The sequence below is a fragment of the Equus przewalskii genome, chromosome 17 (genome assembly GCF_037783145.1).
Source record: "Equus przewalskii isolate Varuska chromosome 17, EquPr2, whole genome shotgun sequence".
Taxonomy (NCBI): domain Eukaryota; kingdom Metazoa; phylum Chordata; class Mammalia; order Perissodactyla; family Equidae; genus Equus; species Equus przewalskii.
The window spans coordinates 40,578,428-40,603,861 of record NC_091847.1 but is presented as its reverse complement, the minus strand read 5'-3'; the positions used below and the strand labels follow the sequence as shown (position 1 = coordinate 40,603,861).

The following is a 25,434-nucleotide window of genomic DNA, read 5'->3' as shown; positions in this document are numbered from 1 at the left end:
CCACAGCATGGCTTGATGAATGATGTAGGTCCGCGCCCAGGATCTGAACCCATGAACCTGCACTGCCAAAGTAGAGCATGCTGAACTTAACCACTACACCACTGGGCCGGCCCCCCTCATATCCTTTTTTTAAGTGGCTTGCCCAAGGTCGCATACATGGTAACTGGAGAAGCCAAGATGCACACCTAGTCGCATACATGGTAACTGGAGAAGCCAAGATGCACACCTAGGCTTGGGCTCTTAAGTTTGTACTTGATCCACAGCTAATAGTGATAATAACTATCATTAGTATTATCGGAGGCAGGGGACTTTGGAAGCAGAAAGACGTGAGTTCAAACCTCAGCTCCATCATGTATTGAATCTGTGGCCTTGGGAAAGTTACTTAAACCTCTTAGCCTCAGTTTTCTCCTCAGTAAAATGGGATAATCATTCTTCTCTCACTGTGTGTGTGAGAGAGAGAGAGAGAGAGGAGAGAAAGAGAGAGGAACATGCTGAGAAAGTGCCTGGAATATAGTAGTTACTCAGTAAATGGCAGCTATTATTTATTAGTCCATACAGAGCTGCAGCAGTAAGGCAAAGCCCATTTCTTCTGTTTTGTTCGCCAGGGTAGATTTAAGAACCATTGGATTATTGCTTCTGGTGAGACTCATCAGAAGATAGCTATGTTTATGTTGTTCTATATACTTTCTAGGATTCTAGCTATAGAGCTATGGTTTTATTTTATTAGAGTGGTTTCATTTTTATATACACGGGATTTTATGTGTGTCTAGGGAGTCTTTAGAATAAGAATCGTAGATTTTTTAAAAAGCAAAATAGTAAATAATAGAAAATATTGCTGCTACTTTAGAAATAGGGTACTTTATCAACTCTGTTTTGTACGAGGAAAGAACAGAAATTTTAAGAATCTGCTGACCTCATATTTTTTCTCTTTTTTTTTTCTGTTTTGCTGGGAGCCAGAGACGTTGTGAGCTTTTAAACTTAGAGACTCTTAAACATAAACAATTTTTTAGTGTGAACTGCTTAGACCAACCAATACTATACAGTTATATTTTATTCTTTAAAGATTGTAATTTGAAATAACGTCGAATGAATTTCTCCTCTTAATTCCGTTCTGTTTTTAATTTGACCCAAATAAAAAAATGGTGCTTGAAATGCTTTAGCAATGAGAGAGAGAACCTGCTGTAAGTGTGTTCTTTTGTTGATAGAGGTGTTCTATTCTTATCTCATTGGACATCTTCTCTGCCCCCATTTTTTTTTCTTCTTTCAAAGCTTAGCTTCCTCACCATACTTTCTTTGTAGTAATTTCATTCAAAGGCTCCTCTCTTCTCTGGGGCTCAGTAATGTGTGTATTGGAAGTCAGGGGAGGTCCCCTAGCCTCTCAGCTCTTCATCGTCTGCCCCTCTCAGGGAGTTCATCGATTAGTGATTTCAGCAGCGATCATCCCAAATCTACATCTACTCTCCTAGCAGCCCTCTGTCTCAAGTTCTGGTTTTCTGGTCATCTGCACAGTGCTTCTTTCTGAACGTCCCTCAGACAAAACATTTATACAGCTGAGCTTCCCACGCCCATGTTATATCCTGTATTGATCCCTCCCTCCCGTGGACTCCCATGGCACATAATTGTCTAGACCACTTGGCTGGCACTTATCACTTAATGCCTTGCATTATTAGTGTACAGCAGCCCAGGTGCTGTAGGGCTTACAAGTACTCACCTGGGAAATGGAGCATTATTTATAAGGCTTTCTGGAGATGTAACATTATAGAGTTGAAAGAGCACAGGGCAATCTTTTAACCTTAGCTAGGTCTAGATTCTAACTCTTGCTTGCTACATACTAGCTCTATGGGTATGTGAGCCAGGCTTACTTTTTTTCCTCTCATCTGTAAATGGAGCCGAATAACTGTTCCAATCTCATAGGGTTGTGAAAGTGAAATGAGACGTGAAAGATTTATAAACGAAAGTCTCATTTTCAAATTGTTTCTATGAGACAAATGTCTTCTAAATTCAGATTCTCAAATTCCAGTTATACAAAGTTGCAGCTTGTAAGTCGCATCTCCTCTACAAGATTGCAGGCTTCTGCATGTCCTGATGGCTCCATCCTTACTACCCTCATTGGTGTACTCCTCCTGCCTTACAGAGTGTGACCTCTGATATTGCTCACAGTCTTGCCATTCATACAGAAATGGCCCTGGTCCAACACATAACTTCTTCAAAGGAAATGAGACAAAAACAAACGTGGGAGGAAAACTTCAGTGCACCTAGGCTATTGGAACAGACCTTTCTCCAGACTTCTTTTTTTAACTGCTTAAAGTTAAATCTGTGGTATACATAGCCTGAGAAAGCATATTCATTCAGCCTTTCAACAGTTATTGAAAAAAGCAGCCTCCCCTTACCTAAATTTGCTCTTTTTACTTGTTGTCAATTCCAACTACGCCGCTGCTCCTGCTCGTTGATGGTCAGCCAGACTTACTAAGCATCAGTTATTTACACAGTTCACCCACTTAAAGCTACAAGCCACCGCTATAAAACCTGGAAAAACAATAATAACAGCTGCCATTTATTGAGTTTGGCATTTTTGTTGGTACACTGTATATATACTTAAGACAATCTTGTGAGGGGTTCGGGACTCAGGCTCACTAACTTGCCCAAAGCCGTGTGGCCAGTAAGTGGGCAGCTGAAATGAGCCAGATCTGTTTGGCTGTTTTAATTTTGTTTCTTGGATTGCAAAGTCCAGATAGTTAAACTATCTGAAGTGGGGTGGGGGTGGGGGGGTGTTCACTCTGCACTTGGAGGGGCTGTTGTCAGTCTTCAGAGCCAGAGCAGCTCTAGGGACTGATGCTCCCTCCATCATCTCATGGCCAGTGGCTCACCCGCTCCTGGCATCTGCTCTACTCTCTGCTTGCTGCCAGTCAGCTTCCTGTTTACTCATAGTTTCTGCTTCCTCATAACCTTGGCTTGCATATGGTTTTGGCTTGTTGTGGCCCCAACTCTACCCCCTGGCACTCTTGGACTTTCTGCCCCTTTCCCAACCGGTTCAGCTCTTGGAGTTTTCTGAATCAAATTCCCAAGGATGAGAATCTGATTGGCTCTGCTCTTTTTTTCACTCCCAGACATGTCATAGGTCACTGGACTGTCTGTGGATTGGCTGCCCTTAGGTCAGATTCCCACAACTTTACCCACCCACTGAGCTGGGGGAGGAAGGCTTGTGGGACAGCCCAGTTTCCCTTTAAAGTCTCAGTTTCCCTTTAAAGAGGATGAGTGCCTCCAGGACAGATTCCAAAGCCCTTATTCTTACCACGATAATTTGCAGTTTCTCTGGAATGTTTCCTTCCTTTCTCTGTTTTAAAACAATTTATTTCAAAGGTCAGTAAGCTTTCCCAGATGAATCTCACCAGGATCTATCCCTGTAATCACTTATAACTAAGCACTTGTGAATATCTATTATTGATTATATATATACACATGGTGTCATATTTCTGTTATTTCTCTTATGTTGGAATCATTTGGGCTTTAGTGACTGTTACATTTTATAGTCTTTGAGGGTAGAAGATCTGTCTTCTCCTTTCTTGTAATACTTTACTTAGTTCAGAGGGTAGCACCTACCTAAGTCTGGAACTTTTGAATCCTGGCTGGTAGATGTTGTTTTTAAAAATAGATACTTTGTATTCATTCCTTTTATGCATTCACCATTATAGAACACTACATTTTTTGATATTTAGATATCTTTTTTATTCTTAGAGTCCTTTTAATATTCTTTTAGTATTATTCATATATTTTAGAATCTAGTATTAGAATTCTTTTAGTATTCTAATATAAATTGTATTATCACTTAAAATCTCAACTTATTCCTGTAAAACTATTGCAGCGTATCAAATCAAGTCTTAGCATTCTAGAATAGAACAATATCCAAAGTATCATGACCTTACAGCAGAGCCATAGAAAAATTAATCTATGCTGTTCTTTTGTGGTTTAGATTGTGGTTTCCTAAGAAACCAGTCATGACAACTGACATTGTATGTGGAATTTTTTCCATAGATGACAGGTCTGAACTGCTGGGGTCTTGGGTATTAAGTTCTCAGGAGAAGGAACGTATGAGTTGAACAGTTCTGCCTTAAACCTTATATTTTATACCTGTGTTCAATAACTAAAAGGTCCTAGTGAGAGAAGACAGCATAGAGGCAGCCAAATTGTAAATGCACGGAGTTGCAGGAAGTAGTTCTAGCGTATATAATAACACACAACTGAATAACACACAGCTGTGCTGTGTTCACTAAATCACTTTAAAGGACAGATCTGTTTCTGTGGATTTTATTTAGCAAGTTCTTACTTGCCCATTGTGCACCTAGCACTGTGCCTAGAATAAGTTCCTTTGCTGCTGCTGCTTTTTTTCCATGAAAAGAATTAGGAATTATATGTGTACTTTGTGTATATGGTTGTTTTTAATTAGGTTGAGACTTGCTAGTTCTCATCACTTTTGCTGGGAATGTTGGCAGCACCTCGGAGTAAGGAGGCGGCTCACTCAGTCACCAGCAGGATAACTAGGATGGATATTTTTCAGTTTCTTGCTGCTGGAAAAAAAAACCCTTGAATGACCACAGCTTTGCTGGAGGACTCAGTTTCCTTACGGGATACTTTGTGTTTCTGTGGGAGCCAGAAGTGGAGTGCCTTCACTTCTTAAACAAGTTAGGATTTTTCATTATCATCGCAGATGGCCCTTTCCAAGAAGGTGTTAGACTTACCGCGACGATATTACCCTGTAATACTCACAGTTGAACAGGCCAACTTAAAAGTTGGCAAGCCTGTCCCAGTGGCCTAGCCAGAGACAGCGGGCTCTGCCTGTGGGACTGGCTGTGGAAGCCTTCTGCATTGCTCAGGTTCTAGGCTGCATAGACCAACGCAAAGGAGATCCAGAAAAGGGGCCTCTTTAGCTGCCTTAGATCATTTCAACTGGGAAACAAAGGAAATTACCTCCTCCTTTTGTCCCTCTTTTGCGGAGTTTCTCTGTCCCTTGAATAGAACACATTGGTGTTGCATCTGATAATTAACATATAGAAGGATTACACTATTCCAGTTTTCAGGAAGCCTAACCAAACCGATGGCCTTAAATGAGTTTCGCTGTGATACTGGCATCTTGAAGGTAAGCTCGCAAACTCGGGCATAGGGATGAAGCATGGAACTTTAACCGTGTGCGTTTGCGGTGAGGGGATGGGGAGTGGAGACCTGTTTTCTCTGCTAAAATCTTAGCGTGTATTGGGGGAACGGGGTCTGATGGAGGGCTGGTTTGTTCGTTGAAGTAGGAGTGATCGTCCGCACCTTTTCTGGGAGGGGGGGGCGGGGGGGGGAAGTAGTTTGGCAGGATGAAAGAAAAGAGGGAAGACCTGGGACCAGTTCGCTTCCCACCCAGGTGTCAGAGTGATCCCCGAAGCGATGCCCTTAAAAGGGGCTTCGAGCAGGGGCGCAAAGCTGCCGCTGGTGCTTCGGCAAAGAGCCGAGGGGAAAAAAGAAAGGAGGAGGGGGGTGGCTACTCCAAGGAATGTGCGGCATGCGGGGAGCCAGACCCAACCATTGCAGCAGAGCGGGGGCGCCTGCGGCTCCCCGGGCCGCGCGGCCCCGGCCCCGGTCCCGAGCCCGGCAGGGAGCGCGCGGGGGTCGGCCGGCCGGCGGGGCTGCGGGCGCGGCGCCCAGCGGGCGGGCGCGGAGGCGCGGGTGGGCCCGGGCGCGGCGCGGGGCGGTGCGCGGCCGCCTCCCCGCCCCCGGCCGGCGCGCTCTCGGGGCGGTGGTTGAGGCCGCGGGAGGTGGGGACGCGGCGGCTCTGCTCCTCCGCTGCCGCCGGCAGAGTCCGCGGCGCCGCCAGCTCCGCGCGCGAACTCCCGTCCATGGCACGCAGGGCGGCGGTCGCCGGAGCTGCCCGAGTCTCGCCCGCCGCCGCCGCGCCGCACTTTTAGGCGAGTCCGGAGGTCGAGGGCGGAGGAGCAGTCAGCCCCGAGCTGCAGCCCTCGCCGGCCGCCGCCGCGCGGCGAGAGGGAGTTCCCGGAGCGGCCGCGGCCCCGGCCGGCCCCCTCCCTGCGCCCTCCCCCTCGCGGCTAGGCTGCCCCGCGTCCGCGCCCGCGCCCGCCGCCCGCGCCCGCCGCGATGATCTTCCCCAGCAGCAGCGGCAACCCCGGGGGCAGCAGCAACTGCAGGACGCCCTATCGCAAGCAGGTGAGGCGGCGGCCGGGATGCCGCGCGGAGGCCGGCGGCCCCGCTCCACAAAGGGCGGCAGCGCTCGGCCGGACCCCGCTCTCCGCCGCGGAGGGACCGGGCTGGGCGGTGACCTTGTTTCCGAAGGAGGCGGCCCGCTGGGACGGCTCGGGCCGGTGACCTTAGCAGGGGCGATGCCCTCGCGCCCGCCGGCTGGGCCGGGTGGGACGTGGAGGAAGGGGAAGGGGCGGAGAGGCGGCGAGCGCAGGAGCGCGCCGGGCCGGGGGCTTCGCCTGGCTCTGCAACAAGTTTGGGGTTTTTCTGAAACCTTTGTGTGTAGAAGAGTACGGTCATAAGTCGTAACGTTGGTTTGCAACGATCTTCGCTCGAAACCTCAAAGAACCTGCCTGATTCGTAGGAAACCCGGAAGACCAATTTGCGTGTGTGTGTGTGTGTGTGTGTGTGTTCGCGCGCGCCCCCCCTCCCATATATATGTTAAAAAAAAAAAAAAAGAAAAAGAAACAGGAACTTCTACTGTCACTTTCTCAAGGTTTTCAGTTTTAAGCAGCACAGGGAAATCCTGTGACATCCTAGTTGCCGAGATACTTGGATAAGCCTGAGTCATACACATGCCTTTTCCTATTTTAATACCGTTTCATACATTTTTTAACAGATTGAACTCCAAAAGCACTTTAGTGGTTAGATCAAAATCCCCTGCCAGGAGAAGGAGTGGAGCTGGGAGCTTATAGTTGCGGCCTTTTGTTTTGTTTTTCATCTTTGTTTTTAAAAGGTTACTGAAGCCATGTTGTGATAAATCTCACAGAGCCTTTCAGCAGAAGCAATAACAAAACCTAGCTTTAAATTATGTAAAAAATGTGCAGGTCTGTTTAGAAAAGGTTAAACTGATTTAGAGGTCAGTGGCAAGATGCTTGTTGAGAAAACAGAAACGCGATTGCAGATATTTTTCTTCCATAATAAATCTCTTGTCTACATCCTTAGCCACTGAGACAAATCAATTAAGATATTATCCCAATAATGATACAAGTGAACTGTATCCTTCCATGCAGACCGTGCCTCTGTTAAGATCATGACAGATGACAGTGATGCCTGCTGGCTTTTCTGTAGACGTTCACAGGATTATTGATTATGTTAAGTCATTTTTGGGGGGTATGTCCTAGCATGAGTATATCTGAAAGTAGGGCTAATTTTGTCTAACAGTGACAGTGGCAAAAAGTATTGTTTTCCTGGTCTTTGGTTCTTTTATTTGTTAGCTTTCTCTTGAAAAGGCAGCAAACACACTCTGCTCTGTGTGCCCTTGCTTTCCAAGTCAATGGAGCTTTTACCTGGCTTCAGAAAAGCCCCTTCCTTTAATTAAAAAAAAAAAAAATTCTGCATTTGTGACTTGGCTGAAGTATATGCTAAAATTGTCAAGATTCAGAAGCAGGCATCTCTAAACTCACTTCATGCAGCCTCACTTTAAAATAAATGCCCTCGGATCCAGCACACTTACATCAACTTCATCAATGAAGCCAATTTATAATAAATATTCTGCTCCGGAGCCCTCCTCCCCCACCCACCTCACTCTACCTGAAAAGATGGCTAATTATGTAAGGGCCTTGTGTATTCATTTATTTGTTGTCAAAACCCGGCGGGGTGTTAGCTCTGAAATGGGGGAAAAGCTCTGAGGGCGAGGCCCTTTGCTGTGAGGGGCTAGAGGTTTTGTGTGTGGAGGGGGACAGCCTGCTGGTCTGGAGCACGCTGATAAGATGCTCTTCTTTTCACTGGGCTCTCCTTAGATTCAGAGACTAAAAGGGCTGACTGAATCAGAAAAACAAACAGACTTTCTTTTTTCTATAGGCAAAGAAAGAAATGAATGTGTAGGCATTATACAGACACAAGACCCCGGGTACCAGTGGTATTTGAGTCAAAGGTTTCTTTTGTTAGTATTTAGCCATTCACTGGGAAAGCACACTTCCAGCTCGGGGACCTGGTTACCATGAGTGACTTTGTGATCTCATCCTGCCTTAGTCTAAACGGGAAGTCTAATTAATGCTTTTTATAAGATTTTGTGGTGTTAAGCTCGCATCTTTCAGTTCATATTAGTTTGTTCATTTTGATGAAAGAATTGGTAAATTTTAGGTGTTACAGTGCAGTTCGATTCCAATCTAGAAATTTGTAATCAGCTCTTAGAGCTGATTTCAGATAATTTGCCTGAGGTGAAAATTGAATGTGAGGAATACTTAAAAATCACCTTTGGAAAAAACATAATGAGTCAGAATCACACTTGTATTATACATCTATAATAGTAACTACCCATCATTGAGCACCTTACTGCCTGCTGGTTGCTGTTCTGTCCTTTAGGTGCATTAACTCTTCGTCATCTTGACAGTCCTGTGAGGCAGGTAATAGTATCTCCATTTTACGGTTAAGAAAACTGAGGCGTAGATTAAGTAACTTGCCCAGTCTATACAGCCCAAAATGCAGAGCCAGGATTTTGACCCTGGCACTCAACCTCTTAGAAACCACCACACTGCACCTGCCTGCTTACATGTACATCTCAATAGGAACTCATCCAGAGCTCGCCTGTATCCCTGCCCATCGCCCTTCTAGCCTCAGAAGTCCAGTTTGGAAATTCCTCCCATGTTTTGGGGGCAGGGCGGGGGAGAGGACAGAGGTGGTGAGGTTGGAAGTGAAGGATGAGGTTAATAAATGGATGATGTGGCTGGTGGGTTCCTGATATTTGGAAGCAGCATTGATGTCAAAGTATTGCTTCACTGAATGACTATCCAGTTTCTTCTTAAAACTTTTTAAAGTTTTCCTATATTTAACTTTTCCTATATTTTACGTGTATAGGAGTCGGCCAGTTTCAGTTAAAGCACAGGTGGGTGGTGCTTGTCCCCCTCCGACCCCACGTAGTGTGTCGAGGGCCTCAAGGAGCATTGATCTCTGGCATCATCTAGGATAAACAGGATTTTCCTGCATCACAAGCATATGAGCGCTTTAGAAATACACCCACTCGGCTCAGGTCAGAGTCAGATGCTTTTGAGCGGAGTGATAACCCAGTAGGTGGTATCTAGACAAAGATCGTTGGTTCAAGTCTCAGTGGAGAAGCATGTTGGTCCTATTGTTGTTGACTGTGACTTTCAGTTATATGATATTCCGTAATCAAGTCCAGTCTGGTTATATCAACACACTCCCACAACCAAAACGAAAACCATTTATCAGGACTTTCGTAGTTACAAAAATATTTTAGTGTGTTTCAAAAGAAAAAGTGCTTTATGCTGAAAAGCCTTTATTTATAGAAAATGAATATTTCCATTTACCTTTGAATTCTTTTATTAGCTACTTCTCTCTTCGTGTTTCCTTACTTCCATTTTGGAACTGCTTTCTTGCGGTGGTTGACTCAATTATGTGATAGACTTTGGTTTTTACAAATTGTGGCATGTAGCAGGTCCTTTGTTGCTAAGTAATATATCTTAGTGGTGTGCAGTGGAGTTTTGGGGGTAGGGGAGTGAATGCAAGAATTTTCGTGTGTGTATACATGTATATTTCTTTTTCTTTACAAAGGATCTTGCCAACTAGTAGCTGTATTTGTTAAATGTTGCCAACTTTTGATGAGTGAAGTGCTTATCTCCTCAGTTTAAGTAGATTTACATGGTTAGCTGCTTCCTTGAAGATTAACAGGGCATAGTTGAACGTGAAGGGTTCAGCAGTGATTCAGTGTTTGGCCATGTTAGAGGATGGCATACAAAGCTGTTGATTAATCCTCTTCAAGCAGTTTCTGTTCACAGCAATTTATGTGGAGTAGATTGGGTTTTGTTAAAGTTTGAAGATTAAAGTTGTACTTAGAAATACTTAAACGAACATTGTCTGCACCAGTCCCAATTGGTTGTTTTTTAAAAGGAGGTAAACCTACTCCTGCAACCGAGATTGGAGGTTTAAGGAGAAGTAGCAGAAAATTCAATTGGTATCCATAAGTAAGATCTTGCCTGTTTTTATATTAGGCTATCTTGATGTCTTTGTGATTTATAATATTTATGAGTCAAGGTAACTTTGTTTTAAATGTGTATCCATAGCCATTTGAAGAGTACAGACTTCCCCATCAGTGATCACCGAGTTTTTCTGCAAGGCACCCCTTTTGGCATCTCGCTACGTTTTCCCTAGTTCACTTCAGGCTTTGAACACATTTCTCGTTTTTGTTCTTTCCTTCCTTTTAGAGGGACTGCTGTCACCTGGGCTCCACCGTATATTGGTAGTACTTTTCAAGTCCTTTCTTGGTGATGCGGAAGAGTCTGTCTTGTCCAAGTTTCTGAGAATACATTTCCAAAGCACTCTGCCAATAAATAAATATTTAAAGAAATCTACGATATCCCCTCCCGACTTCAGTTATATTTAATCTTCACAATATCTGTATTAAGGAGAGAAGGGTCAGGAATTCTGAGGCAGTGAATTTAAATGGCCTAGTTAGTGAAAGCTAGGTGTCTTGCGTCAAGGGCTGTGTCTGCTACCAGGAAAAAGAGAAGGAAGCCCAGTCAGGAACAGCTGTAGCCCCACCACACTTCCTTGTCTCCCAAAGACATGTGGCACATACAGTGTCCCAGATTTCAGCTTTGGGAATTGGAGCTCTGTAATTTATTAGCGTTTTTTCTTTCATGAAGGCTTTTACCCTAGGGTTGTCAGATAACATACAGGAAGCCTGGGGCCGGCCTGGCGGCAGGGCGGTTAAGTGCCCTTGTTGTGCTTCGGCGGCCCGGGGTTCGCCACTTCAGATCCCAGGTACGGACATGGCGCCACTTGGCAAGCCATGCTGTGGCAGGCGTCCCACATATAAAGTAGAGGAAGATGGGCATGGATGTTAGCTCAGGGCCAGTCTTCCTCAGCAAAAAGAGGAGGATTGGCAGCAGATGTTAGCTCAGGGCTAATCTTCCTCAAAAAAAAAAAAAAAAAAAATACAGGAAGCCAAGTTAAATTTGAATTTCAGATAAACTACAAATAATGTTTTAGTATAGGCATGTCCCAAATAGTGTGTGGTACTGTGTATTTGTATTTGCTAAATCCTGCAACTCTATCTTTGGGGAATCCAATTCATTTTTTAAAACTAGTTATTAAAAAAATCATAATTATAAACCATATTATTCCTACTTTTTCCACTTAAAATTTTGCCTCTCAGCTTGTTCCTTGAGCCCTGATAATAATAATAAATTTCACGTTTTAAGTTCTTCAACCATGACTCTACTTAATCGGAAGACCCTGGCTTAAGTTCTTGCTCTACCAGTTGCATGCTTTTTCGCTTCACCTTGCTAAGCCTCAGTTTCTGTCAAGTAAAGACAATAATGCCCGCTCCACAGGGTTGTTGTTGTTAATCCTTCTAAGGTGTTATTATTATTAATGTCCCCACAGAGCAAGCAACAGGGGGTGGTCCTGGGAGGCTGTGTGTGATCCTGGGAGACCTTGACACAGCCTCTAAGAATGGACTGTGTTTAGAAAGTAGGGGCAGCCTCCCCAGGGTAAGGACTTGGAGCTTAAAATGCGATTCTGAATCACATTACAAAAAAGAAAAAGAAAAAGTATAAAGTGCATCACACCATACTTTAAAAGAATTTTTCCTGTATTATATACTCTTGTTAGCAGAATTTTCCTTCTCTTTCAGGAAAGAAATCCTTTCAATTTTGTATTCTTTATATCCTTCAAATACGTGATTGGAAAAGGAAGAAAAAGAGCATTGATCCTCTTAGTGATGAACAATGCTTCCTTTTAATTTGCTTGAAAATGGACAGATTTGATTATTATATGCGTAATGAGTTCCTGAATTCTTTCCTTTGTCTTGTTTGTATATTTGGTTTTCAAAGATGCTGTCTTTGCGTTACTCAGAAAAATAAACATTTGTTTTTCGTCCTTGGACATCTGTAGGTGTTTGGTGGGTGTTTGTTTTTAAACTCACGTCTGTAGAGAACGCTTTGCTTAACACATTCTAAAAGCTTGGTAAATTTTAAAATAGGATAGACGTACCCTGAGGAAGGAAGCGAGCTTTTCCTGGAGTTAGGACAGAGTGAAAAAATTGAAGGGAGCAAACTAAATTCTGTGTTAAAATAATGAATCGATAAAGTTATTGTTATTTATCACTAAGTGGCGGCAGCGACAACAAACTTAGTGTTCTTCAGAGTAGTACCCTAATAAATAGAAATCTGTTTTGGCTCTGCTTTATTCATTTAAACATATGGAATTTCAGAACATTGTAACATAAACTAGGGAGGATTATATTTGTTAATTGTGCATGCAACACAGTCTCAAAAATGCATTTAAAAAAATAGACTGGAAGGAAATATGCCAAAATATTGATAAGTCTTTTCTTCTGTTGGTAGGTAGAATCATGAGTGAGTTATTTTTCCTGATTCTTTACAGTTTTTTCCAACCTTTCAGTCCCCATTGCTCCCCACAACATACAGTCCTTTGGTTATCAAGAAAAAGATAAAGTGAAAACAATTTAGAAAATTCAGTGATTTTTAATGTCTTAAAATTGTGGTGAAAACCCAAGCAATTCACGTCATTGAGAATTTCAGCAAGAAGTGTGTAGGTGCTGCTTGGTTCACTTGAGCTTTGAGATGTGCTCCTTTCCTGTTCTTTATGAATTTCTGTTCTTATTGTAAACTCCTATACCACCTTTTTGGAAATCACCTATTTTTTTGGCAGATAGTTTGTATATTATGAACTTAGTATTTTCCTCTTTTATATGTGCTTTACACAGGCCTTCTTGCACTTTTATGAAAACATTTTTAGGACACCAGTTTATCTGTATGAGTCACTGAAGGGAAAATGTAGCTATATATATGGAATTTCATATTCTAGATTACTTTTCAGGAAAGTTGCTATTCTAAATATTGAGGAATTACCACTATTTTCTCTGTTTTCATTTGACTTATAGCTGCATTTAAATACAGCTGTTTCATGGACAGATAAATTCCCCTACATTTAATTTCTGTATTAAATGTGAAAACCCAAGACTGCTCTCCTACTTACGTCAGAATCCCTTGGGTTTATTCTAATATGAATACTCATGATTGTCTTCATCACACACCTGCCTTTTAGTTTTAGCTTATTGAACGCACAGTGGAATGGGAGGTGTGGCCCCTTTATGGGCGTCTTTAATTTGTAATGGAACAGTGAAAGTTTTGTAAGAAATACACTGTACAGATCATGTCAGCACTTTACAGGCTGTTGTTACTGTGTAACCCAGGGGGATTTTCAGTATATCTGGGGAGTTTTAGGTGTGCATTGTCGGCTGCAAGACTTCAGAGTGAAAGGAGGAGAGAGCGCCCAAGGGAGGAAGGAAGCGGTGGGGGCTGCTGAGTGAGAGAGAAAGAAGGAAAGCAGTGTTGCCTTGCTTCTTATTTTATTAGTTGATGTGTCACCTTACAAAATCTGTTACAGTCTCCTTGTTTTGGTGCTGTGTAGGTTGGGTGCAAATGTGTAGCCTTCGTTGCTTTGTTTTATTTCAGATTCTTGCAACCCATTTTTTTCTTCCTATCATTCTCATCACCTGGAATTTCCTTTCAGCTCTGTTCTAAGACCGGATTTCTGTCTCTCCACCTCAGGGAACTACCTAAAAATCACCCTTTTGGAAGACCATTTGTATCAACCCAACCCTACCTAGTCATACATTCTAAAACAACTTTGTCTCTACTTTCTCTCTCTGTAGTCTCAATTTTGTAGGTCAGATGCATCAGACCAACTCCAAGGAGGTGGATATGTTCTTTTGTTCAACTGAAAGTTTAACAGAGACTCAGAAATGTTGAGTTAAATAATTATTGAGTGTGTAGCATAAATTAAGTGGTTTCTGGAACAGACCTTCTGTAGGAAGTAAACTGGTGGCATGCACGGGATACAGTGTTGCTCATTAGAGAAGATAGTAGTCAGATAAACCAGTTAGCTAGCTGTTAAAACAGCTGCGAGATGGTAAAGACCCCCAAAGAAGGCTGTTAAATTGTGGACAGGAGGAATGACCAAATTTTCTAGACATTTGAGTACATAAAGCCCCTAAAATCCTAAGTAAAATGTTGCATATATTACCACTTTCCTGGGGAGAGATTCATAGCTTTCATCAGTTTGCCAAAGGGATCTATGTCCTCGAAAAGATTTTATGACTGCGTGTGGAAAGAGAGGGAGCAGAAGTACTTAAAGATGATGCCAAAATATCTAATTCAGGGGGTGGGATCTATGGTGGCATCATGGAAAGTGACATTCCAGGCAGAAGGAACATTACAGCAAAGATTTGAAGATAGAAAGAATGGGCTTTATTAGGGGAATAGTGAGTGATTCAGGTTAGCTGAACTGCGGGATAGATATTGTGGGGAAGCTTTATTAGGGTCAAGCTTGCTAAAATGGGTGAGAGGAGAGACTGAGTTTAGAAGGTGTTGCCACAGTTGAAATAATGCTGTAAAGTAGAGTAGTGGCAGTGTGAATGGATGGATGGATTCAAGGTGTTGTACACAGAGAATTGATAAGATTTGGTTGGTCACTGACTGGATGGGGAGGGTCAGTAAAAAGAGGGGCCTAGGTTTCTAGTCTTAAATGATTGAGAAAATGAAAAGTCACTGAACCCTGCTTGCTCTGGGCTCAGAGATAAGGAAGAACCCGGGCGTTCTCTTACAGGGATTTGCTACAATCTTTTAGGTGTTAAAATAAATGAGGGGTGTCTTTGCTAAATTCTCCTGATACTCAGTGCTCAGAGACCAGAGATGCGAAAGGCCTTTCTGTGTCCAAGTCAGTCTTAGAAGGAAGAACTGTGCAGCCTCAAAGACCAGTAGCGCCCACAGTGAGAACCACTTGAAGAACTCACTTTGGATCTAGGAGATGGTTGTAAACATTTTTTTAGTGCTGTCCTGGGATTGTCTTCTTTTTTTTTTTTTTTTTTTTTTAAGGATTGGCACCTGGGCTAACAACTGTTGCCAGTTTTTTTTTTTTCTGCTTTGTCTCCCCAACCCCCCCTGTACACAGTTGTATATCTTAGTTGCAGGTCCTTCTAGTTGTGGGATGTGGGACGCCGCCTCAATGTGGCCTGACGAGAGGTGCCATGTCCGCACCCATGATCCGAACCCTGGGTTGCCGCAGCAAAGTGCACGAACTTAACCACTCGGCCACTGAGCCGGCCCCTGGGATTGCCTTAAAGTCAGCTTAGAGGCTGCATCACATGGGTGCATGGATTTTCATGTTTGGCCTGAATCCTCGCATTCTTTGGAGTGGAGCACTTTTACAGCAAATCTTTTTCTTGATAGTATATGCCATCTATAACTGTATAGTCATCTGTAACATGTATAATATAACAAGTGCATGGGTTATGTTAAAAAAATCTCTCACTTCAGCAGGAGTATGGAAGATGGATGGGCGGGGTGGCGAAGAGGTTAGAGTATTCATCCTACCACAATAAAATAGTCACTTTCTGGGGAAAGATGATGAGCTTGGTTTGGCCATTTTAGTTTGGCCACATGAAACACACATTACCACCCTTCCCACCCCCTCATCCCAGGCAGAAATGTCTAGCAAGCAGTTAGAAAAACAGAACTGGAGCTTTGAGCAAGAAGCTCAGAACCTCCTCAGACTTAATAGGTAGAAGATTGGGAATAGATTAGAGAAGAGAATGTGTACAGAAGAATCTGAACAGACCTAGAAGAGCATCGATTCTGTAGTGGGAAGGAGGGGGAGGAGCCCTTGGCAGAGGTGGCAAAAGAAATGGCAAAATGTTGGGGAATCCGGAGAGTGTCACAGAAGCCCACGAAAAGCTGAGTTTCAAGGAGAGATGGTCAGCTCTGTTAAATGTTGCCTCGAGGTCAAGGAAGACAAGGGCCAAGTAAAAGGCTATTGGAAAATATCCATTGAGAGGTCTTTGAAAGCCTTTCAAACAGAAGTTTCAAAAGAGTAGTATGTGGGGGCTTCCCCGTGGTGTAATGGTTAAGTTCGTGCACTCTACTTTGGCAGCCAGGGTTTCACGGGTTCAGATCCTGGGTATGGACCTACACAACTGCTCGTCAAGCCATGCTGTTATGGTGTCCCACATACAAAATAGAGGAAGATTTCACAGGTGTTAGCTCAGGGCTAATCTTCCTTACCAAAAAAAAAGAAAGAAAGAAAAAGTAGTATGTTTGTGGTGGGGCTGGGAAGAGGGTTGAGGGTGAGGGTGATAGAAAGCACATCTCAAAGGGTTTAAGGAGTGAGTGAGCAAAGAGTGTCTGTCTTTAGTAAAATCAGAAGTTAGAAGGAAAGAGTCCCTGCAGACACCCTTGAGGCAAGATTATCTTAGTATCTTGACTCTAGTTGTAGATAAAGCAAGGTAATAGAAAACAGAGGGAATAATTGGAAATGGGTCTTTCTTTTAAGAAAGACTGAGACAGGGTTAGTCTTGCAGGAAAGGGATCTGAGAGTTTCCCATCAATGGTACAGGAAGCAGGAGGCTAGTTAGCCTAGAGATGTCCAGATTCTAGGCTAAAAGAGTGTGACAAAGGATTTGGAATAATTGCTCTTGAGAGTTTGGTGAGCATTCAAATAGAGATGAGAATAAAAGGATGACTAAGCTGTAGTGAGGGCCCCCTGGGAGTTCAGTGGCCCCAGTTGGCAAGATATTTTGACCCTTTTTCAGCAATAAATGGAAGGAAAGAATCTGGGTAATGAGTTTATGTAGGGTTTGGCATTGGTAAGTTAAATAGGTGTGAAAATTGAGAGCGCTGTTATGAAGGTTAAGGAGACAGGTAAAATCACGAGAGATAATGAACTTTCAGAACAGGGAAGGGCGTGGGGCTTCTGATAAGATAAAAAGAAAAGTCCCTGGGAGTGAGGGAAGGAGAGAGATCATGGAGGAAATTCCATAGTCAAGATCTTTAAGTTGGAGTAGTTCCAGGATCTGCCTCCCGGAGTTCTTGGGAGGATTAAATGAGATAATACTCATGTGTCTGTGTCTGGCATGCTCAGGTGGTTATAATTATTAGGATGTGGCTCTTGTATAATTAATACCTCCCTATAACTACTGTTACAGAATTTGTGTAAATCAAATCATATTTCAAATACACTTCAACCAACCATGAACCACAAACCAAAATGAAATATTAATTTTTTTTAACTGAACCACAAGCCCAACTTAAGTTTTAAAAACTTTCAAAACATCTTAGGTTGCTTTTATAGAAAAAAAGGTGGACATGGATGTGGATCCCAACTCATCATTTATTATTTCTATTACTGTGAACACGTATTTTTTTTTCCTTAGGCTTTTTAGGAAGTACTGGTGCCCAGCTTAGGCCCCTCCTTCATTTTAGAATAGAAAATTGGATAGACTTATCCGTGATACTTTTCTCATCATCACCACCTTACTTTGTTAAGACCCCTCCTCCAGGAGCCTTCGCTCACCATTCTTTCTCTGACCCTGGTTATATTTAGCATCTTAGCTTCTGAACTATTGTTTCTAATTACTCCTCCTCACAAAACCTGTAAGCCCTCTGAAGGGAAGGGGCTAATATGTACTGAGCGCTCTCTGTGAAGCAGGCAGGGGGCTGGGTACTTTTGCACCTTTCTGTCTCTTTTAGAACACCTCTGGGAGACGTTTCCTCATCCCTGTTTCACAGATGAGGACAGTTGAAGTTGTTCACCCCAGATCCCAGAGCGAATGGGTGTAGAGCCAGGATTCTTACCCAGCCTCTAGGGCATCTCTCTCCATTACACCAGCAGGAATGATCTCATAAGTTGCTTTTAAAGAAAAAAGGTGGACATGGGTGTGGATCCCAACTTCATCATTTATTAGTTCTGTTATTGTGAACACATTTCTTAAACTTTCTGGGTCTTAATTGTCTCAGTGGCAAAACTAGATATAACAGTGACTTAATGTTGTTGAGAATGATTGGTTGAAGTCATATATGTGACAGCACTTGACACGTTACCTGGCACAGGTGCTCTGTCTGCTTCCCTCCTTCCTTCTGGTGTTACCTAACAAGTCAGTTTACGTACCTAACAAGTCAGTTTACCCAAGAGTGTCTTGGAGGATGGCTCAAGGAAAGCCTGAAGTGATAACAGTGGTGGAAGATTGTGAGCATTCTGTTCATTAGCAGAAAATGTTTTGTGATGAGAAAAATCTAGAAGGGAAACTCAGTTCTCATTGGTAAAATGGAAATGATTCTTATATCCGTCCTTGACTTCCTAGAGTGAATGGGTCAACAAGTTAATATAAGATAAAGTGCTTTGTGACGTGTCAACACTATAGAGATGTTGTAGTTTCTGAAATGGGTGCCCTAAACTACTATGTGAGTATTTTGCTTCTTTCAGCATCTGATTTTAAATTCATGAAGTTTATTGTTTAAAGCTGCCTTCCCCAAATTGTGTTCACTAAGATACTCCAATTCTACTCAATGTTGAAAGTATTCCAGGAATTAAAATATTCAGCGTTCAAAGAAACTCTCGAAACACTACATACTATTTAGTATTGTCTTAGAGAGTTAACAGTATAAATTAACATAAAGAAGTTTCTGAGAAGTCTGGCAGTGAAGATATTTGTCCAACTTTGTGTATTTTATTGTTTCCTAGAATTATTTGATCATGGAACCACTTAGTCTAGACGATACTAACTGCATTTTATGGAGCAGTTTAGGAAACACTTATTTAAAGGAACTGTTGGAAGGGACCTTCGAGATTATTTAGTCTCACCCCTTTAATTTACCCATAAGGAAATTAAAATGATTTGTCCCAGATCTCACAGCCTGAAAAGCCTGGGTCTTCTGACTCTTAGACCACCACCACCCTATCTTAGAAGTCTTGGCTTTTCCAAGTGTGGCACACCCTTGCACCAATGTTTTCAGAATTGTTTTCATATAAGTTTTTTTTTAAATTCTCTCAACAAGTAGGCCCTCAGGGATGGTATGTTGCGTGTTATTTTTAGACAAAATAAAAAAGTATCTGCCAACTATCATCTCTTTTGTTTTTAATTTTTCCTCTCTTAAGGTTAATTTTCTCACCTATTTTATTCCTTCTTAAAGCATTTATGAAATCAAGATTACTGACTTAGGAAATCAGTCTAGTTTAAAATATCAGTGATCTAGAAGACATGTACATTTTAATTATTAATGAATGCTCTTTTGCCCTAAGTTTGTTTTGTCTTTTTCATATAATTGGCTGTGGGTAGATGAATTTACATGTTTTTGACCCCTTCCTGCCTGACTTAGTACAGCATGCAAAATTTGCTCTGTGGTTTCTAGGTTAAGTTCCTGTATAGAAGAAACCACAGTGAAGACCGTACACCCTCTGTGCTGAAGACCCATCTAGGACCTGCTGCTGTGTGTTGCTGAAAAATCTCAATGACCAGTTTATTGCCCTTTTTTATGATTAAGATATTTCGGGCACTAATAGTTCACTTGGAGCATTTCTCTTTTATATATTTTAAGATTCTTAGTTGTTGCCTAGTCTAAAGAAAAGTGGATGGGTATTTGTCAGAGTCCCTCACTGACTCTTTCTGGTGTCTACAACATGAAAGTTTACCCTGAATGAATCCTCTGACTTGATAGTAGTGTTTGGGAGGAAGTGATATGAAATGATGTCTATTATATCATATGTATCAGAAAAGAAGCATAGAATATTAGTGCTGAAAGGACTTTAAGAGATCAGCTTTTCCAAGTACTCCTTCTAGAGGATGTTTCAATATCGCATGGCTTATTTGGAACAAAGCCTGGACTAGAACCCATACATCCTGACTACCAGTGCAGTTTGGACCTTATCAAACAAATCCAGCTTGGATTATCATTCATTCAATCAATATTTTAGAGCCCATTATGGACCAGCCACTGTGTTAAGCCCTAAAGGGAATAACAAATCAATGATCCTCTTCTCAACCTTAGAGTCTAATAGGGGCTATGGAACAGGTATGTAAATTACTATATAAGGCAGAAGTTAATCACTGCCAGAAGAGGTGTAGAGATTTAAGAAGTCCATAGTAAACATATGTCTCACCTGCAGCTGTCGCGCTCCAGTTGACCTGACGTTAGACTATTCGACTTCCAGGTGCATATGATTTGGTTCCAGGATAGAAACAAGATTCTCAGTTAGCTGATCAAGTTTTGTCGTTGTGTTGGTTGTCACCTTAGAGTTACTCTGCCCATTAATTGACTCTATTAAGGGGCTTATTAGGCTACTAAAGCAGAGTAGAAAAGAAAAGGAAGTATATCTTCCATGTTCTTGGCATCAATTCATTGCCAAATTTGGTTTTAGTTCTTTAAAAGAGATGTGGAAAAACTAGAGAGCATAAAGAAAGAGACATTCAAGCAAAAAAGATGCTATTTCAGTTTCTAAGAGGTCCTTCCTCTTTCCATTGTTCGCTGGTCAAATGTGTGAAGTAGGATTAGAAGCTAGTACTTGTGGAATTAGGATTGTTGACAAGGGAAACAGTCATTAGTTTACGTAGGAATTGCTCATACGTTTCAGAGACTGTCCATAGCTGGGGTCGGCAAGGTTTTTTCTGTGAAGGGCCAGGTAGTAAATATTTTAGGCTTTTGGAGTTTATACGGTCTCTGTCACAATTGCTCAGCACTGCCTCAGCAGCTTGAAAACAGTCATAGATAATGCATAAACAAATAGATGTGCCTGTCTTCCAATGAACTTTATTTTCGAAAACAAGTGGCAGACCCCTGTAGTTTGCAGACCCCTGATCTATAAAATCCTTTTGTTTGTTAAGTCTTTTACCACAAGGTGCACAGAAAGAATTGAAAGAAAATGAGACTCAAACCAGATAATAATAATACTTATTAGCACCATCAAAATAGGGTAGGCACAGAATAAAACCAAGTGAATGCAGGTCTGATTCCTATTTTTGAGCAAAAGGTTTTAGATTAAAGCCTCCATCTGGACTGGATAGTTATTTTGTTTGGTTCTATTTGGGGAAGTATCCTTCACATATCTATGTAGTCAGTACCACCTTGGTCATCTTTTGTGTTTCGAATCCCTAAGACTTGGCCATAATTCTGAAGTAGTGAGACAGAGCGCCATAGTAAAGTAGAAATAGCATCCTGGGAGTAAAATGTTAATTTTTAAAAATATTTTTTGGCTAAATTTGTTTTGCTAATTGTTATCAAAACAACCTGGCCCAAGTAAACTATCAGTGTACCTGTGTATTAGTTTGCTAGGGGCTGCTGTAACAAAGCTTCCTAAACTGAGTCCCTAAACAACAGATTTATTTCCTCACAGGTCTGGAAGATAGAAGTCTGAGGCCAAGGTGTTGGCAGGGCCATGCTCCCTCTGAAGGGGTGAGGGAAGAATCTGTTACAGCTCTCTCTCCTACCCCCAGCCTCCACATAGTGTTCTCCCTGTGTGTGTGTGTCTGAGTGTCTGGCTGTGTCCAGATTTTCCCTCTTTTTTTTTTTATTTTTTATTTTTTTTAAATTTTTTTTAAAAGATTTTATTTTTTCCTTTTTCTCCCCAAAGCCCCCCGGTGCATAGTTGTATATTCTTCGTTGTGGGTCCTTCTAGTTGTGGCATGTGGGATGCTGCTTCAGTGTGGTTTGATGAGCAGTGCCATGTCCACGCCCAGGATTCGAACCAACGAAACACTGGGCCGCCTGCAGCAGAGCGCGCGAACTTAACCGCTCGGCCACGGGGCCAGCCCCCAGATTTTCCCTCTTTTGTAAGGATACCAGTCAAATTGGATTAGGGCCCACCCTAATGACCTCATCTTAACTTGATTGATTACCTCTGTAAAGACCCTATCTCCAAATAAGGTCACATTTTAAGATACTGGGGGTTAGGACTCCAATGTATCTTTTTGGGGGGACACAATTCAACTCATAACAACCTGGTACCAGACATTTCATTCAGCTTAGGCAGCTGGGCCCCTTGATTGGCCCAAAATAAAGCCAGAATGCTTCATGACTTACTCGTGATCACGTTAGGTTTCCTAACAGAGGTGTTGTGCTGGTGGCCCTGTTGTGCATAACATTTAAGGAAGTGTTTTGTTGTTGTTTTTAACCTATGGGATAAAAGGTATTTCTTTACAGAAATAGCTTAGACATGTAAATGTCTGTGGAAGACTCCATTTCCAATGTAGCCTTCAAGGACCTTGAGAACTAACTGTCTCTTCCTCTGATCTGCTTTGCCCAAGTCCATACCTGGCATTCAATCAGCCAAAAGTTCTTTCCTTGCCTCTTGAAGTCTGTTTTTCCTCCTCTCCGCCAGGCTTTTGTTAGGCTGTCCCAGATGGCCACAGAACTCTGTCCTCTTGTCTTTGAGTTCACATTCCTTTCTTTAAGGTGAAGTTCAAGGTCTGCCTCTTCCAGGAAAGTGGTTTCTGTGATCTCCCTTTTCTGCAGTTCCTGCTGTTACTATTGGAACAGAATTCTGATGTGATGGTTTTCCTTCACCCGAGTCTCAGTTGGGGGGTGGGGGCAGTGTGTAGGTGGAATGGCGAAGCAATAATGCCCTTATGTTCAGAAGGGGATGAGTTGCACCGTTACCCATTAAGGCATCAGGTTACCCCTGGGGACTTGGAATGGGCATGAGTTCCTGTAGTTATTAAGTCAGTCCTTCATAACAGGGAGATTCTTGCCATTTCTAAGTGTGTTTTGAAAGCTATTATAGAGCTGTAATTCTGTAAGAATGTGAAGTGGTATTAAAGCCTCTCGAGTCTTATACAAAAATTTAAAAATGTTCATATTTTCCATTAGAGGTGCCTCACTTTTGTTATTCTCTACCTTCACTTTTCTCTTTTCTATTTTTGAGGAATACTGAGGACACATCTCGGATAGCACCATTTTTTTAAAAAAATCAGCTAAATTGGTTTTCTTTTTAACAAAAGAATGCCTCATTATATATAATTGCTGCTTAATTGTTGAGTTCTTCTTTAACTTTTTCTTTGGGTGTGTTTCTCATTACCAACTAGATTATTTAATATTTTTGAGCACTGGAACCTGTATTTCTTTGTAGCATAGGGTTTATGTAGCAGGGTATATTATACATATGTTTGCAGCACAATATTTGCACAAAATTCATATTCTCTTTAAAAATCCTGTTTCCTTCCTGCATTTAAAATATGGATTTTCTCTTGTAGAATTTTTCAGAAACACATTCAGTGTGTGAAGTTAGGCATACCTATCAGTCATTATTTCCACAAGAATCTAGCAGACACTGGTAGTGATGTGTGTCAGGGAATGTACTTTTCTGCCCAAAATAAGGTCATTGGGTTTACAAAAGCAACCGCTTTCTGAAGTTTTTGCCACAAATAGTCACATAAACTAAAGTAAACATTGAGACAATTTGTAAAAGGAACGTATGTGGGATTAACTCCATGACTGAATAGAAACAGAAGGATTTTGTCTAGTAACTGTGTGGGAGGGGCACCGTGGAAGGTCTCTCCCAGGGGAGTCATCCAAGCAGACACATTTATATTTGTTTGTACCCAGTGAAGTATGAGAGTTGTTAACCTAGAGCCCGACAGTGAACTCTCTGCATGTCAGTTAGTGAGGAGCCACAGAAACCTCTCACATCTGAAGGAGCTTTGGTAAGAAGTGTCAGATCGGGGAACCGGAAATTGCTTGGATCAGCTGATGCAAAAGAGGATCTGGAGGGTGTGGCCAGAGAATGTGCAGTTTTAGAACCAGGAGACGCCTTTTCCTGCTGGCAAGTGAAAGGATCAAGTGTCATTTGGAAGAGTTGAAAGATAGACCCTGTGGGGAGCGAGGGCAGAATGGCAGCTGCTTTGCAAGTGGCGCCGTCACAGAGCCAGAGAATAAGTGGATGGGGGAGCCCCGATGCCCTGAAGACTCAGATCAGCTGTAGAGACCATGGAGGAGATCTTCCAGCGTAGGAGGGGCACCAGGGTCTCTGAATTCTAAGGTGTGCTGTCTTGCTTCTACCCTTTACATAGGCATTTCCTAAAGTGTGGTCCCAGGACCACCTGTGTCAGAATCTCCTGGGGTGCTCATTAAAAATGTAAATTATTGGATCCCACCACCTCAGGCATCCTCAAACACTACAGGGCCATTTTAAGGTCTTTAGATGATTAGAAGCTCACTGAAGTCTGAGGACCACTGGGTGAAATATTCCTCAGAGAAGCTCTGCCTGTTGGAATCTTTCAGTAATGAAGAATGAGCTCTGTTGTAAAGCAGTGATCTTTTAAGTCCAGGGGTGATGAAGGTGGGAAATGTAAATCCGTGCCACGTAGAAAATGACAAATTTATGAGTAACTGAGTCAAAATTGGGTCCAAAGAAAAACTGAGATACATCTCTTAAGCCAGAAAAGCTGGCAGCACATGTCCCTTGGCACCTTGGTTGGCCAGAGTACTGGACTAGCTGGGCTATGCATTCAAGCCATTCTGAGTTCCTATAGGAAACTGGAAATGGTTTCAGAGGTCAGTCTGTAGATGTGCTGAGCCAGCTAAGATGCCAGGGCCAGCCGTAAACCTCAGGGACCAGATGAAATCTTTGAAAGGCAGGATACAGAAAGCTTTTTTTTTTCCTGCTGAATTTTTGCCATGCATTTTTTTCCTAGGGGTCTGCTTAGGGGTCTGTATGTGTGTTCCAGGGGTGGGGAGGGTGGATCCACAGCTAGCTCTGTGTTTCTTGTTTGGGGAGGACATTACAGGGAGGAGATTCTGAGCGTTCTCAGAGCCCAAAGACTTGAGTGATGAGAGTGGGTTTCCTCTTTTTTTTTTTTCATTGACCCGTTTACTCGCCCTCTCTGCTGTACACATTGAGTTGGCAAGACTGCCATTGGCGGCAGAGACAGGCAAGTTTCCAGAACTCACTCCATCGCAGAGACCCCCACTCCCTGACACCACCCCCAAGCTGGTTGGCTGCACCATCAGAGGCAAGCGAAGGACCATCCTGTCAGTGGTCAGTTCCTTCCACTCTCAGTACACTTCCTCTGCTTGCTTAGCCACAGTCCACAAAAATTGCCAGTTACTGTTAGGAAACATTTACTAATTAAAAACTTGTGCTGAAATTTAGAGATTTACCCAGTTTTTATTCATTCTTTCTAAGGAAAGAGTGCAAAATGAACCAGTAAGATAAAAAGAACAATTACTGTAATGTAATCTCACTTGCCTCAGCCTTTTCCCCGTTATCACCACCTCCCTGACCCCACTTACTGCAGCTAATGACAGTGTTTTGAAATTTTTAACTTCTGTATTGACAACCATATATAGACGCATTGAATAGAGGGGAGACGAGAGGGGACTAGAGGGGAAAAGCAGCCGGGAAAATCTTGAAGTGGGGGCAGTCTTAGGATTTGATAAACCAGACAGTGAA

At 42.4% G+C, this 25,434-nt stretch overlaps 1 protein-coding gene across 20 annotated transcripts in view; it reads left to right on the top strand.

Annotated features, from left to right (window-relative positions):
• The window catches only part of RBMS1 (RNA binding motif single stranded interacting protein 1), a 207,226-nt gene that overhangs the window by 71,603 nt on the left and 110,189 nt on the right, over positions 1 to 25,434 (top strand). For 4 of the 20 annotated variants that reach the window (XM_070580053.1, XM_070580055.1, XM_070580044.1 and 1 more), the window contains exon 1: positions 5,747 to 6,198. The exons of 8 other annotated variants lie outside the window; for them this stretch is intronic. In XM_070580053.1, coding sequence (XP_070436154.1) covers positions 6,130 to 6,198 — 69 coding nt within the window. In that variant the 5' untranslated portion in view covers positions 5,747 to 6,129. Of the gene's footprint in view, positions 1 to 4,509; positions 5,135 to 5,746; positions 6,199 to 25,434 lie in introns of those variants that run through there. 8 more of the 20 variants (XM_070580047.1, XM_070580057.1, XM_070580046.1 and 5 more) reach the window with 6 other exon arrangements.